Below are 17,570 nucleotides of genomic sequence, written 5' to 3' on the forward strand. Positions count from 1 at the left end.
ACCCTAATTCCTTTGAGCCAAGGATTCAGAACAAGTGCCCATGTATCAGGATAAGTAATCTGCTATTTACTGTTATTCCTAGTGAATAGCAATCTCGTTCCTGTGTAGTGGGCTGGTACATGGAGTCGCTGCTTGTTCCTGACAGTGTACATCAGTGATGATGTTTTTGCTGTTGAGACAGGATCCTGTTGAAGTCAGAGCTTGTTGAACCCCAGCTTGGGGTCAGTAACAGCAGTCTGCTTGGCTGGAATGTAAGAAGATGGATCGGAGAAAAGTGGATGTGTCCGCTTTTGTGTCATCACGGTATCATTAGGGTTGGAAAAGACCTCTGAGATCATCACATCCAGCCTTCAGCCCATCAGCACCGTGCCCACTGACCGTGTCCCTGCAACACCAGTGCCAAGTGACACAGGCCTTGCTGCTCGCAGCCATGAGCAGGACCCTGGGAAGAAGCTCCTTCTAGGTCACAGAAGTGCTTCGGCTTCAGTTCCCTTCTGTTTTGGGGAATTGCTGTGGCACAAGCAGGGCCTTGCTGCTGCCGCTTGGAAAATCGCCCTGTGCACAATTCTCTGCTGAAGTACTCAGAAGATTGAATGCAAATGAATGCTGACGAGCTTTTCAGACTAGCACATATTTTCATAGCCGCCCTTTTCATAAGGCAGAGAAGTGTTAATCATTTGATTACTGGTTGTTGTAGATAAGGGAGTAATTGGTCCCTCTTTGTAAACTATGGAAATAGTTGACAGGAAGGAGCAGTCAGCCAAATATGGGGCACAGCAACTCGTGTGTGTGGGTTATTGCCTGGAGAGACTGGCTGAGCTGTCACCTCTGCTCTGTGCTGACATTTGGTTGTGACAACACTTTATTTCCTATTTGCTTCCCTGGTACCAGGGCATTTTTTCATAGAATGATGGAATGGCCTGGGTTGCAAAGGACCACAGTGCTCATCCAGTTCCAACCCCCTGCTATGTGCAGGGTCGCCAACCAGCAGCCCAGGCTGCCCAGAGCCACATCTTGAATGCCTGCAGGGATGGGGCATCCACAGCCTCCTTGGGCAACCTGTTCAGTGCGTCACCACCCTCTGAGTGAGGGTTCTTTGTTTCCTAGCAGCTTTAATAATTTTGGGCGTTGCTTGAAATTCATATGCCTCCATTTCTATTGCAAGCAATTAAATCTTCATCTGCAGCTGTGGCCAAGGAGAAGAGCTGAAGCTGTGCCCTGTAACAAACAGCTTGAGAGGCTTCTGCTGTCTGAAGACATCTCTCTGAGGTGGACTTGAGGAGCTGCACGTTTCACTGACATCGTGAGGCTGTAGCAAAAGCAGATGTTGATATTCTTTCAGGAGCCCTTCGGTATCCTTTAGGAGGCCCATATCACTGTAAGGAAAAACACGGAGCATGACAACAACGTGTGAAATGTGGGATTCTTGCATCTTCTTTGCTGTGCTTAGCATTTAAAAAATTTGCCACTGTGAAATTTCACTTGCTTCTCTTCTTTGTGTCCATGTTAGTGTAGTATGTGGGCATGATCTGCAGATGATATCAGCCGTGCACATAATGGCTTTATGTGTGCTCATCTGCTAGGTAGGTGTCACTCCTTGTTATATCATGCTATTTCACTCGGCTCTGTTGCTTCCCTTCCTGCTGTTCTGCACCAGACAGTCATAAATATTCATGCACCCTTCCTGCCATCCATTTAGGCTTGTATACCTCGCTCATGGTCCGTTCGGGTTTGTTAAATGCAGGCTTTTCTTTTTAAACACTGAAGTGCTGAAGGCTGTCTAGTGAGCTAAAAGGCTGATGTCACGTTTTGTGGTTGGCAGAGCTGCAGGGAACTGCTGAGATACGAAGGCTTTCAAATACTTTGCTCGGTTCTTCCATGACAAATAATGGACTGAAATTCGAGGTGGTTATGTGGCAAAATGAGAGCTGAAATTTCCATGGCAGCAAACGTTCTGCCCGTGCTGCTGCTTGCTTCGTTGCAGCCAGGGGTGGAACTGCTTTGCAGCTGATTGCTCATCTGCAATAAGAACTGTCTCGGCGTGCCTTGAAAAGGCCATTTTGTATAGAGTCTCTTTAAGGGCTATGGTAACCCAATTTACAAGGAGAAAATAAGCAACTTTTGTTCCTTGTCTTGTACTTAAGGCTGTGCATAAGGGGGTTGGGAAGGGTCACTTCTGCATTGGTTGTTTCATGGGTTGGTTTCTCAGATCCCACTGAATTTATCACAGTCTTGTGCAGAGCTCTTGCTTTTCTTCATAGGGGCATCTGGGAGTGGCTCTCAGACACTGAGCAGCTGTGGTCACGGATGCTGTCAATTCTTTCTTATTGTTCTGTCTGCTGGTGACTAAAAAGCAATAGAAAACAGTGAAAGGTGAAGTACACCTTCTCCTTGTCGTTTGGTGAGGCTGCTGCAGGAATGAAGTTCAGCTCTGGGAATTCCTGGGGTCTCACCCCTGTGTAAAAGTTCACATAATCACAGATCACAGCATTGTAAGGATTGGAAGGGACCTCCTCGGACCATCGAGGCCGAGCTCTGCTGCAGCAGTTCCCTACAACAGGTTGCACAGGTGGGCATCCAGCCGGGTCTGGAATATCTCCATAGGAGAGATTCCACCACCTGTCTGGGCAAGCTATGCCAGTGCTCTGTCACCCTTACCATAAAGATCTTTGACATGTTAGTATGGAACTTCCTGTGTTCCAGTTTTAGGCTGTTACTCCTTGTCCTATCACTGCACACCACCAAGAAGAGCCTGGCCTCATCCATTTGCCTCTCAAGGAATGATAGAATGGCCTGGGTTGCAAAGGCCCACAATGCTCATCCAGTTCCAACCCCCTGCTATGTGCAGGGTCACCAACCAGCAGCCCAGGCTGCCCAGAGCCACATCCAGCCTGGCCTTGAATGCCTGCAGGGATGGGGCATCCACAGCCTCCTTGGGCAACCTAACCTGTTCAGTGCGTCACCACCTCTGGGGGAAAAACTTCCTCCTCATATCCAACCTAAACCTTCCCTGTCTCACTTCAAAACCATTCCCCCTTGTCCTATCACTACCCACCCTTGTAAACAGCCATTCCCCCTCCTGTTTCTACACTCCCTTCAAGTCCTGGAAGGCCACAAGGAACCCATTGCAATGTGCCTGCTGACTTCTTGCTGTTACAGTGCTGCTTTACTGCAGACACAGAATCACAGAGCATCCTGAGCTGGAAGGGGCCGACAAGGATTGGTAACCACTGATTTTTGATAACCATAGTGGTTGTCCCTGGAATTCCTGGATGGATTGATATGAGCATCATGGTATGTTTCATACCACAGGAGTGGGAAGTGGGCTTTCCTGCTTAGCATGTTGATCCCGGACAGTGATGCTGCAGTCTGCTGGCAGTCCCTGAGGCCAAAGGAATCGATCCGGTGCTCTATCAAACAGTTTTCAATAGTGCTTTTAATTAAAGAAAAGGATAAAAAAAAAAAAAAGGCATTGTTGTGCGTGGTGACCTGAAAAGAAATGAAGGATTGGCAGCGATTCATTGGCCCCCAAAGACCAAGTATGGTTGTTCGATGTCGTTATTGATTGCCCCGGTCCGTCTGGGGCTACTTTGGGAGGTAGGGTGCTATAAAAGCTACACTAACTGCCAAAAATACCCCTTCTCAGTTGGTCACTGTGTTATTTGTCCTTCTCCCTTCCATCAACACCATATGAGTGGTTCCTGTGCACAACATTTAAAGTAGAAAATGATGGAACCCAACCCAAGTTACCAACCCAAACTCCCTGTTCTTTGCTTTTCTGGTTCTCATTTGTTTCCCACTGGGGATAACCTGAGTGAACTTCCTAAACAGAATCTTAAACTCCTTTAAAGATGCAAATCTGTTAAAAGGACAGGGGTGTAAATTATAAGTTAGATCTCTAATTAGGCTGGGAATATACTTTCTTAAAAGAGGTTAGTTGAACCATTTTCCTTGTACATAAAGAAGCCATTGCTGCTTTGCAGTAATGCAGGAGAACAACTGAAGTGGTACGAATGCAACATGCACAATTTTTGTAGTGTTAACAGCACAAAATGTTCTTATTTTGTGGAATCAATGGGGGCAGCCATTCTGCTCTGCAGCCGGGCTGGGAGGGCATCCTCCAGCCAGCATTACCATGGGGAGCCTAAATGTGCTCTGTCTGATATGTGGGTATATAGTACTGCCCTGTGCTCCTAAAATAAAATAAAATAAACCCATAGCCACCCATTTTTGTTAAAAATAATGGATTTTTTTTTTCTTTTTCTCTCCCCCCCCCCTGGAGCTACTTAAGGGAACACAGTGGATGTATTTGGGGGCGTTTTCTGCTTTACGAGCTTTCTTCTCTTTTTTTTTTTTTTTTGGATGTTTTTTGATTTATTGGACATGTAAGGATGGCAGGTATTGGGTTCTGTCGCCCTTTGGCGACCTCATCTGGCACCTTGCAGCAGGAGAGCAGTGGCAGAATCAAAGAGGTCTGACAGAATAGGCAGAGAAGTGAAATCAACAGCAAACACTTTGTGGTAAACAATTCTTCAGTTGGAGCCTTGAGATAGTGCAGGAGAGGAGCACATCGGCTCAGCCTACTGGGGTTGGGTTGGGTTGGGGTTGTGCTGGAGTTGAGTTGGGTTATGTTGGGGATGTGCTGGGGTTGTGTTGGGTTGTGTTGGGGTTGTGTTGGGTTGTGTTGGGGTTGTGCAGGGTTGTGTTGGGTTGTGTTGGGGATGTGCTGGGGTTGCATTGGGTTGTGTTGGGTTGTGTTGGGTTGTGTAGGGTTGTGTTGGGTTGAGTTGGGGTTGTGCTGGGTTGTGTTGGGGTTGTGCTGAGGTTATGTTGGGTTGTGTTGGGGTTGTGCTGGGTTGTGTTGGGGTTGTTCTGGGGTGTGTTGGGTGTGTTGAGTTGTGTGGGGTTGTGTTGGGGTTGTGCAGGGTTGTGTTGGGTTGTGTTAGGGTTGTGTTGGGGTTGTGCTGGGGTGTGTTGGGGTTGTGCTGGCATGTGTTGGGATGTGTTGGATGTGTTGAGTTGTGTGGGGTTGTGCTGAGGTTGTGTTGGGTTGTGTTAGGGTTGTGTGGGGTTGTGTTGGGGTGTGTTGGGTTGTGTTGGGGTTGTGTTGGGGTTGTGCTGGGTTGTGTTGGTGTTGTGCTGAGGTTGTGTTGGGTTGTGCTGGGGTTGTGCTGGAGTTGCTGCTGCCCTTGGAGTTCCCCAGCTGTGCCAGAGGATGAAGTTGGTCTCACAGAGGAGATGACAGAGAGCAGTCTGTGGGATAATGAATGAGTTCTGCTTCTTGCACTGGGGGGACTGGGTAGAGCTTCCGTAGCATGAGAGTGAAAAGCAGGGGAGGATTTTTTTAAGGAAACTGCCGTAATCACTTTAATACAGCATTTCTGTTTTAGGAGCTCAGACTGACATATCTAAAAATATTCTTCTTGATTACTGGTTCATGCAGATCGTTTCAAGTCAAGTATGAGCATCCTCATTTCTGGGCTTCTTAAATAACGATCTAAAATTGGTTCTCATGCAATCATAATTCGGTATATTGTTATTAGCGGTGCTTTTTTGTCTTGGTGCCTTGGGATGCTTCTTCCAGATCTGGACTCGTGTATTCTCTCATCTCATGGTGAGCTTGTCTGTGAGAGTCGTAGTGCTGCTGGGATTTAATTTTTAACCAAATCTGAAAGGAATCATGGAATGATTAAGGTTGGAAAAGTGCTCCAAGATCCCCAAGCTCAGCCCACCCCACCATGCCCACTGCCCACATCCCCACGGTTTTGAACACCCCCAGGGATGGTGACCCCTGCACCCCTTGGGCAGTCTGTGCCACTGCATCACCACTCTTTGGAGAAGAAATTTTCCCTAATATCCAACCTGACCCTCCCTGGAGGTCACCATATTGTTGTTCCCTGTTCTTATAGAATGATAGAATGGCCTGGGTTGAAAAGGACCACAATGATCATCCAGTTCCAACCCCCTGCTATGTGCAGGGCTGCCAACCAGCAGCCCAGGCTGCCCAGAGCCACATCCAGCCTGGCCTTGAATGCCTGCAGGGATGGGGCATCCACAGCCTCCTTGGGCAACCTGTTTAGTGCGTCACCTCTCCAGCGAGTTCTCCTCTGGCTTTGACCTGGGAACAGAGGCCAACCACCACCACACTACTATGACCTCCTTTAAGGAGCTGGAGAGAACAAAGAGTCTTTGATAGAACTACAGAATGGATATCCCAAGCTGGAGGAGACCCACAGGGATCACCAAGTCCAACTTCCATGCAGGGCCACCCCAAATCCCCAACTTTTTGGGATTACACTGTTGGTGTCTTTGTGACGAGGAAGCTTTCTCCGCCTTCCTCTGATACATCCCTTGGGAAAGCTGGGACTTTGTTAACCTCTGAGAATTTGGAAAGGTTTAGGGCCATTTTTTTTTGCTTTACAATGAAGAAGATGGGTAGATTTGATTATTTTTAGGGTTATTTTTCTCTCTCTTTTTTTTTTTTAATTTTTTTTTTTGGCCTTACAGATGTTTCCTTATTGCTGATGTTTTGAAAGTGCTCACCAGCAGTGAGTAGGAACTCAGATCTCAGTGTGACTTCTCTGGAAGAATCCTTGGACAAGATGCAGCTCTGGTACACAACACAAGCACGTTGTGCCTGAGAAAATGAAATAGGAGGAAGTTTTTCACCCAAAGGGTGGTGAAGAGGTTGCCCAAGGAGGCTGTGGATGCCCCATCCCTGCAGGCATTCAAGGCCAGGCTGGATGTGGCTCTGGGCAGCCTGGGCTGCTGGTTGGCGACCCTGCACATAGCAGGGGGTTGGAACTGGATGAGCACTGTGGTCCTTTTCAACCCATTCCATTCTATCATTCTATGATCCTATGAAATAAGGAGGTGAAGCCCGCGTGTCCCATACACCATAAGGTAGAAATGGCCCAATTCTAGTTTCTCTTTCCCTTGTAGGTCACTCCCAAGAGTTGCCCGAGCCCTTTGCAGACCCTATGTGGCAACAAATGACCTCCTAAAGCCATGTGAACATGGAGCAATACACTCTACCTAATGGCTCTTCATCCCTGGCTCCTGTGAGAGCCTCCCCAGTGACTCGTTACTGCTTGGAGTGCCAAGAGCAGCAAGCTGTGGCACAGAGGAATTGTTGGTACCCACTATTTATCAGCGTCATTAACAGTGGTTGGGGATGGACACGCAAACCTCCGGCACGCAAGGCCCCAAAAGCAGCACAGTGCTCTCAAGAATAGGATGGATGACCTTGAAATCTCTCCCGGAGCTGCTGTCAGATCACAGTTGCTGGAACTATGAGATTAACGTATTGATTTCATCTTGCAAATGAATGCTTTCTGCAGTAAGTGCTAGGCAGTGGCTCGGGGCTTGCAGACAAAGAGTATCGATCAGCTTGACTCAATTAGCTGCTGAAGGCTTTGAATTTGGGTCCCTGTAGTTAATGGCAATTTCACAGGCAGAGGCTTCACAAGTTCCCATCTTTTAACTCAATTACGTGTCTTCAATGCTTTGCTGTTTGCTGTCACTCATTCAGTTGTTGATTTAGAAAGATACTGAGCATCTTGTCTATGTGCTAACCCACCACCAAACCTCTCCTTTCAGGAGTCTCCTCTTTTCCTACAGCAGAACAGCAGCTTGCTTTCTGTTCCATTAGATACTAAAGCATGGCTCTTTATCACAGTGAGGGCAGAGGAATGCCTGTGCTTTCTGCCTTGCACAGCACAACGCTTCTCTCTCTGCTCCCCCCCGGGTTGTCAGCATTGGTTGCTTTTGCATGCAGGGCTGTGTGCTGATGATCTGTGCACTTAAGCAATGGTGTCTGAGGCGCAGCTGTGTGATTAGAGCTGGGTAATGCAGGCTTTCTTCTCATTACATCAGAAGCTTAAAGGAGCAGAAACCGCTTCTAATGAAACCCATGGTGCTGCTGGTGTTCAGCTGCTTAGAAAAGTTTCCAGGCTTGATGTTGAGGTGCTGGAACAAATGGTTTTTAGGTTAATCAGTTATTTTCTCAGCTTCTCATTGCTTCCAAACATTCTTGAATGCTTTGTGTCTGTGTTCCTGCAGCGGAATGAGATGGACAGCTCTGCATGCCAAGGAGCAGAGCATCCACTGCCCATCTCAACAGCTTACTGCAGATTTTGAGGAGCTTTCAAATTGCATGCCTTTTCTAGTAGGGCCTTGGGCTTGGCTTTTAGCTGGTGGGATGACAAGAGTCATAGAATGGCCTGGGTTGAAAAGGACCACAATGCTCATCCAGTTCCAACCCCCTGCTATGTGCAGGGTCGCCAACCAGCAGCCCAGGCTGCCCAGAGCCACATCCAGCCTGGCCTTGAATGCCTGCAGGGATGGGGCATCCGCAGCCTCCTTGGGCAACCTGTTCAGTGCGTCACCACCCTCTGGGGGAAAAACTTCATCCTCCTCATCTCCAACCTAAACCTCCCCTGTCTCACTTTAAAACCATTCCCCCTTGTCCTATCACTATCCACCCTCATAAACAGTTGTACCCCCTCCTGTTTATATGCTCCTTTCAAATATTGGAAGGCTCTTAATCTACAGGAAGAAGGAGACTGGAAGACCACCTACTCTTAGTACTAAGATCCTTCTGTGCCATCCATCTCCTCATTGGGTGTAATCCATGCAGGCTGAGGTCTTCTTGCCAAAGAAACCTTTCCCAGCTTCTGAATCACTCTGAGTTTTTCCTGGTTTCCTCTAACACAGCCCTTGGTGCCTCCAGCAGCAGCTCCCTGTGCTCCAGCCTCAGCCTGCACAGAGGTACAACCACATTCACCGTGTTCCTTCCCCCACCTTTCTTCCTCCAGGGATACGTTAACGCATACCAGGAAGATTTTGGCTTATGGGCTGTTGTATGCTACTGCATTGCTGACTGATGCTTCCCTGGACGTGTTTGCGTGTTGAAATTCTTCCAAGAGCTTAAATGAACACAGTAGCACCCAATGGATCCTTGCTGAAGGCTTGGTTGTCTTCTGCCTTGGGTGTAGCCCCCAGTTTGCTTCCCTGGGTGTTTGCAGTCAGTTTTAGGCAGCCAGGTATTCTTGTCTGAGTATGTTGTGCTGCTTCTCCCTGCTGAGCTTCATTTTCCACTTCAGGTCACTTCTCCATATTTTAAAACTGATTCTGAATTCTGATTCTGTCCTCCAGCTTGCTTGCAATCACTCCCACATTAATGCCTTTTGTCAATGTAATAAACATAGAACCAGTGAGGCAGGAGAGATAGGAAGTGAAAATCTGTACCACAATGGGATTCAGCTTCTCCTGCAGATCCTCAGTCTGCCAATCAGTGTGTTGGTTTTTTTTGGCAGTGTTCTCAAATAAAAATAAAAGGCCACACAGAGGAGTTCAGCTGTCCGTTACGAAGTTCCAAACACGAATGATGCAAAAATAGAACTCATCCAAGGGGCTCATCTCCAAAAGCAAAAATGTGGCCTCTTGGTCCCTCCGTGGTGCTCTGCCAAGGGGAAATAGGGATCAGTGAGTTGTGCAGCTGGCTGCAAGTGGAAGCCCTTTCCCTTTCCACTCCCTTCTCCATTCCCTTCCCCCCTTCCTATTCCCTCCCCCCTCCTATTCCCTTCTCCTTCCCTTTGAATTATAAACAGTGGGAACTGTGAGCTTTCACATCCACGAGGATCTTTTAAGCAAGGTGATTTTGTTATATATTTGGTGACTGTTCAGTAATCATGGTGGAAGTAAACCTGTAAGCAGCTGCTCTTCATTCTGGTGTGGTCTGATGCCTGCTGTCGTGCCGTCTAAGGGAGAAGCCTGCTCTGTTTGGGCAGAAATGTCAATGGGCTGAAGGGTGTTTTAAGGAACCCCACCCAAACGTTGGTCAAAGCAGTTATTTAAATACGAGTGTTTATGAGATGTGCTGCAGCTCACCCCGTTGGCTTTTCTCATCAGCCCGCTGGTCCTGCAGCAGATTGTGGTTCTGTTGGACACCCCTGGTGCCCCAGGGCAGAGCTGAATGGTGAACTCAAAGATTCCTCTCCTCCGAGATGCATTGCTTTGGAAAAATGACTGGTCCAAGGGCGTGTTTGCTCTGCTTCTACAAAGGCTGTTTTTAGCTTTGTGGGAAGCCTCATGATGCCCACGGAGGGGAATATGTTAAGAATTCACCTAGGAGTTCAAATTGTGACATGGGAGTCTTTTCCCAAAGGCTCTCTGCTGGGTTCCAGTTCGTTTAGCTCTTCTGCAGTTGTTGCGGTGCTCCTTACCTGTGCTGGCAGATGGCAAATTGCAGTTGCAAGGAGACTGGGAGAAAACAGCTGGAGACAATTGATTCTTGAGTGAATCCAGCTGTTTCCTAAGGGATCTACCTCCAGTTAAAGGTATTTCAACACTGAGCCAAGGCAGCTTCAGGTGTTCAGTTCCTGCATGCCTTGCAGGTCCGCCCAGGTAAGGGTGGCACTGAGCAGGAAGGAGTTCTCCATTGGGTGTAGTTTTCCATTAGGCTCTGTCTAAGCTCAGCTGTGTTGATCCCATGAAGTGCAGTAAGTAACCACTGTGACGACAGTTGTTTTGAAATGTAATCTCATTTTCCGTAAAAAAGCAATTAACAGGAGCTTCAAGGCAGTCTGATACCTGGCTGGAGCTTGGCTCTGCAAGTGTAGGTACCATATCCACAGCTTTATAGGTAGTATATCCCTGGCTTTATAGGTGCTACATCCACGGCTTGTCTAGATCCTGCTTATGAAATGAGAAGCTGGACACAATTTGCCACACCTGAGATTTGACCTGGTCAAGCTGAGCTGCAGCTAGAGGAGTTGCAGTGTTGCAGCAGGACCTATGGAACACACTGTGCCTGGCTGTTTGGCTCCCAGGTACACCTGCAGATGCTGCAGTGCCTTCTTGCTGCTGCACAGCCAGCTGGCACTGCTGCATCCACTGGTCCTGAGATGCAGCCAGCAGCACTAATGGCACTGGAACAGTGTATGAGCCTGCCTATGCAGAAAGGTGCAGTGAGTGCACTGTCAAAGAAAGGGTGAAGCTGGTTGCAGGCACTGTGGGCACGCGATAAACATCTCAGCAGTAATGCTCTTCAGTTTTGTCCTCTCATACTATGCTTGCTTAAAACTTGCATTGAAATTGTTGTTGAATCTGTGTTTTTTTTTTCTGTCTCCTTGTAGTGGGGAAGACTTCCTTGATCACCAGGTTCATGTATGACAGCTTTGACAACACCTACCAGGTAAATGAATCCCTGTTTGTCTTCTCTAAGGCCTCTTCATTGCAGGCAGAATCCATTGGGCTGCAGTGGATAATAGTATACAGACCACATTCTTAGCTGTTACATCTCGAAGCTTTATATTTTAATAACCTTTCAGAATGGCATTTCAGTGTATGTCTGCAGGAATAGCTTATCTACAGCTCGCAGCAGGATGAGCTGTAGTTATAAAGGATAGACCTCTTAGGTACACATAAGTGACAGCAGCTGTAAATCTGCCATGTTTTTCACCATTTGCTACCAGACCATTGCAGATCTCATAGAGAACAGAGTAGGCACTCTGTTCCTTAAAAAAGAAGAGGCAGAAAGCTGAGCTGTAGGCTCTGAGTGCCTTAGGATGCTATGCAGGCTTTCTAAATGCCAGGGGAACAGTCATTGTTATCCACTCCCACACTGTAGGATGAGCCTGAAAAGGTGGCAAGCTACAAAAGCAATGCAGTTTCATAAACTAAAGTGGGTCTTCTCCAAGCCACAACATGCTTCACAACTTGCTTGTGCTTGGTGATGTTCTGCATTCGCTGAACTGAGAAAATCTGTTCCCTGACAAATGTGAAGGGTTGTTTGGGGAGGTGGGAGGAGAAGGTAGTGGGGAAAAAAAGTACAAAAAAAGCTGTGATTCTTCTGTTACTTAATGTCTATCCAAGTGTCTCTTGATTAAATCTCTTTCCCCGTTAATGATTCCCTTCCTGCCTCATCAGTGATTCCACATTGCTGCTTTGTGAGTTGGTCACAATGAGATGCAAGTTCTCACTTAATGATAGGAGAAGCAAAGCTTCTGTGGTGTAGGAGGGCTGGAGTACACATCATTGCTCCCACGGGAGCAAACATCCTTTCAAATCCTACCCACTGTAATTACATGGACATGTGAATGCCATCCTTTTATTTAATCTGCTTCTTTTTTTTCCCCCCACAGTGTTTTTCTTTCAGGTCTGCTCCTTCCCTCTGCAGAGTCTGCGTCCTAGTTCTGTTTGAGGAGGTTTGGCCCTCCGTGCTTTATGATAGCACAGCAGTCTCAATGGGAAGCTGGTCTAACATTACATAGAAAATGATTACGAAATGAATGAGTGGGACTTAAACCAGTAAGGAGTCTTAAGGGTTTAGAAGATAGCTTCAATTTAGCTGTCAGCAATGCGTGCTTGTTTTGTGTGCTAACGTACTCGGTGTGGTGTCATTCATCCAGAGACCCCCACTTTGCTGAAATACAGGGAAACGTGCCCTATTTTGACACAGCTGGAAGAGGGAATTAGTCATAAGAACTGAAGTGATTTGGCCAAAATGCCAAATGAGACATAATGCCAAGCCGGAATATACCTTCCTTGATTCCCAGGGTTTGATAGAGACCTCCCAAAGCTGAATATGTTCATGACACTGCGTGTCAAAGCGTGTGCATGGTTAGCTGCAGCTGGAGCTCAGCTGCTGAATGATTTGCTCTTTCTGGACATTTCAGATGAATTCTGAATGCATGTTTTCTGAGAGCTGCCACAACCTATCATTTGAGCAGGGCTTGTCGTGTTCAGCTGGTAAAAATAGAAAGGTGCAGTTTGGGAGAATCTGTGCTGTGCATTCCTTTTTTTTTTTTGCTTGCTGCTTGATAGGAGGAATTCAGCTGCTGCCCATAGCTTATTAAAAAGCTGTTTTCATGAAAGCAGCATTTGTGAAGAAACCAAGAACCTGCAGCAGCGTGTCAGACCCAAACAGCTGGAATAAAGCAGTGCTGTCTGTTCCACCAGCAGTGATTCCTCTCCGTGGATGTGCTGGGAGAGCTTTTCCTTGTTCTGTGGCACTGAGTGTGATGCATAATGAAGGAGCAGCGTTGGCAAACAGGATGACTCTGTGTGTTATGCAAGAGGAAAATTACAAGCCACGCTTCCCTTCAGCTTCAGCCTCTTGGAGGAAGAGCAGGGAGGATGGCATTGAGTTCCGTACAGCTGATCTGCGAAGATTCCCTGTGCTTTTCTCCTCCTTTTTGTCAGAACTGTGACAAGATGGCTGTTTTTAGCTTGCTTATTTTAGTTAAAGTCTAGGATACAGAGTGCCTGAATCCCCCCTTGCCATCTGCTGCTGCTGCTGCTTCTTCTGAATCCTTGTGGTGGGGTCAGGACAGTATAGGTGGACAGACACACTTGGCTGTAAGTTATGATGTGTAATTCTTAAACATTTTAGTTACCAAGATCTAGTTTTGTGCCTGGCCTTTGTGCTGCACCTCCCGTGTTGTGAGCACAAGGAGATTGAAGCTCCAGGACTCCTGCAGGAGGAGCTGAGCAGGTCTCAGGCTGTGCAGCTGATAAGCCAGCTCTGAGAGCTCAGAGGAGCTGAGAGCTTGTCATCCAGAATGGCATCCTGAGCATATCTGGGGTAAGATCTTAGGGCTTCTGTAGCTTTTCTTCTGCAGAGGTGAATCAAATAGAAACAAGAGGAAGCAGAAGCATCTTTGGGGCAATCTTCAGAGAGCTGCTCTTTACCCAGATGACAGAAGATGAAGGCAGGAAGGAAGCATGTTGTCACATCAGGCTTTGGTGGCTTCTCATACCCATCTGTCAGTATGATTTTTCTCAGTGGGCAGTGTCACAGTCCATGATGGCAGGTGAAAGTCACTGGGTGGCCACGTTGGGACCCACCAGTTCTTATCATTTGCATATGGATCTCAGGTTCTTTAGAAGTGCTCTCCTGATCCAGCTAAGAAAGCTTGCTTTCTGGTGGGTATTTTTTTCTTAATTCGCAGCTGGTTTTCGTCTATTACTCTCAGGCAGGCTGGCTGGCTCTATTCTCTATCCTTACCACCTAAAATATCTGGCAGAATACAAGGCATTAATTATTAGTGAGAGCATAATGGCAGTCTCACGATGTAGATCATTACAGTAGAACAGACTCTCCAGTAGGAGTACCTGCTTCAGCATGGGAGGGCAGGGAAGAAGCAGCACGCCTTTTTGCCCCATTATCTTTCCCTTTCTCCTTTAAATCCATTTATTTGGGTCATCATGAAGGCTCTGCTGAGGGTGCAGCTGCTCGAGGTGCTCAGTGTGCTGCTGAGCCCTGGGCAGCCCCATAGCCTCAGTGGATTGCCTTGGTTGTGTCCCTAATGCAACCAAACTCATCGGGCTCGGATTCACTCCCTCAATGCATCCCTGAAAAATGGGGTGAAGGTCTTTAAGAAGCAGTTCTTGATGGCACCCAGTAGTGCTTTGCTCTTTCCTTAAACACGTAAGGATATTCTGCACAAAGCTCCCACTGGTGTCCAGCAATTCGGATGCAGTCATGCTGTGCTGAGCTTTAGCATGAGCTGAACCTCAGTGATTGCTGGGCTGTGTGCAGGCGTGTGCTGTTGTCCTGCAGCAGAAGTGAAGCTGCCCACCTTTTCCTTAAGGAAAAAGGCTCAAAGTGAGGATCCATGATTCTGCTGATGGATGCTAATGTAGACTGTGGCCTTCTGTGCACAGAAGTCCTTGCTGATACCTGTATGACTTTATGGGTTGTCAGTGAGTATAAACTGAGATGCAGGTTAACAACTTTTTGAGCTTTTAAGATGTGCTGGTAATGGGTCCTATCCAGGGAACGTCTCATTGAATTGCTTGTAGTGCTTTGTCCTGGTGAGAAAACCCAATGTATTTTTCTTGCAGATCTGCTGCAGTTGTGGCAGTGATGTTAACCCTGACAATCACTGCAGTTGTTTGGGTGTTTTGTTTGAAATGTTCCTGATTCTTCCTTTCTTTTCCTTCAGGCAACAATTGGCATTGACTTCTTATCAAAAACCATGTATTTGGAGGATCGAACAGTGAGTAAGATTTTTGTTCTCTCTGTACAGTAGGAACGAGGATCAGCATCTGTTGTGATGGTGCACAGTTCTGAGATCACTTGGAAGTACAGACTGAGCCCTCATCTCCTGGCTGCTTCCAGCCTGACCAGTGCTGTGGGGAGAGCTCCATTCCCTGCCTGGGGAAGTGGGAAATCACCATTTGGCTCCTGAAGGCCATTTTGTGAGTGGCAGAAGGTGCTGCACTGGCATCCTTCTTGGAAGAAACTCAGAGGGGTAGTTTGAGAGAGGGGTGCATAAGGGGGGGAGTTTGGGGAAGGGAGCCACAGTTAAGCCATTTTGTTTTTGAGGGACAAAATACAGGTTGCCAAATGTTGCCAGTTCTTAGCTAGCTCCCTATAACCTGTCAGCCAGCTCAGCCTTACCTCCAGCAGGAGCCCACACGTGGTGCTGGTTGCTTAGCTTGGTGCAGCTCTGACATGAAATCGCTGCTCTCTGGAAGCAAGCCTGTGGTTTAAAATTAGTTCACGTTCTTCGTGAAGAAATTCAGCCACTGAGCTGTTTGCAGGAGCAGGTTGTTCAGTGCTGCATAAGCGTGGTGGTGTATAAACCCACAGTAAATGTGACTGCATTAAACGCGCTCGAGCGATGAGATATTGTTTCCATAGCAAAGCTCGCCCTTGCACACCTTTCTATACATGTTGCTTTTGGTACCTCCTGCCTTTCCTTTCAGAGCCTTGATGGTAAGAGACATTAAACCTCATCTGTGTGCATGGTACTTTACAGTGTAAACACCGATACAGCGATAACCAGCGTTTTATCCCTCCTGAAACATTCACACCAGTAGCTTCTCCAGTGCTCTGACAGCAGCTGGTGGCTTTTCCCTTCGAAGTATGGCGTTCTTCCACCAGCTGAGCACTCCTATTTCTCCCCTTCTGGAAGGAAAGCATTTTTGCAAAGACAAGACAGCAGAAAGGGCTCAGATAGGTGCACACACACCGGCTTGGCTACCGCAGGTGCTTGGGAGAGATTGCCATGAAGGAAAGGACAGTTCGCTGCTGCTCCCAGTCCCCAGTCACCTCCTGCATGAGTTTATATTTTTCTTTAGCTTTTTCAACAAGTGACAATTCTTTACTCTTTTTATTTTTAGTGGCAGTTTGGCTTTTTTAATTTTCTCCCACCCACAGATCAGGTTGCAGCTGTGGGATACTGCGGGTCAGGAACGTTTCCGTAGCCTCATTCCCAGTTACATCCGTGACTCTGCTGCTGCTGTAGTAGTTTACGATATCACAAGTAGGTATATTGCACTGGGTTTGACCTTTTTTCTTATTTTTCTTGCTTGTTTGACTGATTTTGTTAGGTACGGTTGCAATTATGGGACACAGCAGGTCAAGAACGGTTCAGGAGCTTGATTCCTAGCTACATTCGTGACTCCACTGTTGCAGTTGTTGTTTATGATATCACAAGTGAGTGGGGGGAATTCTGCATTTCTAATACTCTGCCCCTTTCATCCTTTAGCCTAGCTTTGCATGTCCTGTCACAATCACGTGCTTGTTCTTCATTCTGGCATGGAAAAATTGTTTTCTTTTACCCTAGTGGAGTTTTTAAGCTAGCCACCCGATCACTGCTATTGCAATGTATCGACTCTCTGATCAACTCCATCATTTTGTAACCCTTTCCTATCACATTCCCTGAAGTCTTGAGTCCTGGCTGGTCTTGTTGCACTTTGCCCTCCTCCATCTGCTTTTTGGTCACAGTGTCACCGATAACTTCTGGTCTCAAACACCTGAATCATGTTCATAGATCGCTGAATTCTCAGATTAGACATTGCACTGATAGCTGTAGCTTGCTTCACTCCATTTGCCCTCCCACCACCACCAAGGTTCGGGCATGGGCTGGGGGGAACTGCATTAACATCACATTTTCATTTCAATCACTCACTTTCACACTGTGCAATATATGCAACTCACCACTACGCCCTTCTCCTTTAACAATTGCTCTTTCATTTCCTACTAAGGTATGTACATTTTTGTGAACTAAAATGTTAGTGCTTTTTTTCTACTCTTCTCCTCCTGTCCCTCCCCCCGTTTCAGAGAGCCCAAACTCACAGCATTCCCTGTTTGCCGTGAGCAGAATTTTGCTTTGGAAGAACTAAACCTTCAGGCATCTTCAGTTCTAGGGCTGAACTGACTGAGAGCAATGGTCCTAAATCGATACCAATTCTAAAGAGCTTGTCCTTTGCTTTATAAATACTAGGAGATTACAGCAGGAATAAGGAACTTACCTGTGAAATCTTTAATTGTTATAAATAGCACTTCCATTTCAGCTAAAATTACAGGTTAGCTGTGAACCTTGAATTATTCTTTTACCGACCTAGCAAATTCAATATTACTGAATAGCAGAGAGACGAATTAAGACACTGGCAAGTGATCAAGCCTTGTCTGTCTGGCACACAATATATTACTATGCAGTAGGAGCCATTAAAAAAAAAAAAATCAATGACTGTCGAGAACTGCAGCAGAGCCCCCATTTGCTGAGTACCGAAAATGACTGAGGCAGCTCCTCAGCTCACTGCTAAAGGCAGAG

At 46.9% G+C, this 17,570-nt stretch overlaps 1 protein-coding gene across 9 annotated transcripts in view; it reads left to right on the forward strand.

The window, feature by feature from the left end:
- RAB6A (RAB6A, member RAS oncogene family) overlaps nt 1-17,570 on the forward strand; it is a 60,853-nt gene that overhangs the window by 25,533 nt on the left and 17,750 nt on the right. For 5 of the 9 annotated variants that reach the window (XR_006939406.1, XR_006939407.1, XR_006939408.1 and 2 more), the window contains 3 exons: nt 11,139-11,197; nt 14,952-15,005; nt 16,172-16,277. Coding sequence is in view for 4 of the 9 variants with exons in the window: in XM_040700517.2 (XP_040556451.1) it covers nt 11,139-11,197; nt 14,952-15,005; nt 16,172-16,277 (219 nt within the window). In the remaining 5 variants the exon portion in view is untranslated. Of the gene's footprint in view, nt 1-11,138; nt 11,198-14,951; nt 15,006-16,171; nt 16,278-16,344; nt 16,451-17,570 lie in introns of all 9 variants that reach the window. The other 4 variants (XR_005859986.2, XR_003075231.3, XM_040700518.2 and 1 more) reach the window with 1 other exon arrangement.

This window comes from Gallus gallus, chromosome 1 (genome assembly GCF_016699485.2).
Source record: "Gallus gallus isolate bGalGal1 chromosome 1, bGalGal1.mat.broiler.GRCg7b, whole genome shotgun sequence".
Taxonomy (NCBI): domain Eukaryota; kingdom Metazoa; phylum Chordata; class Aves; order Galliformes; family Phasianidae; genus Gallus; species Gallus gallus.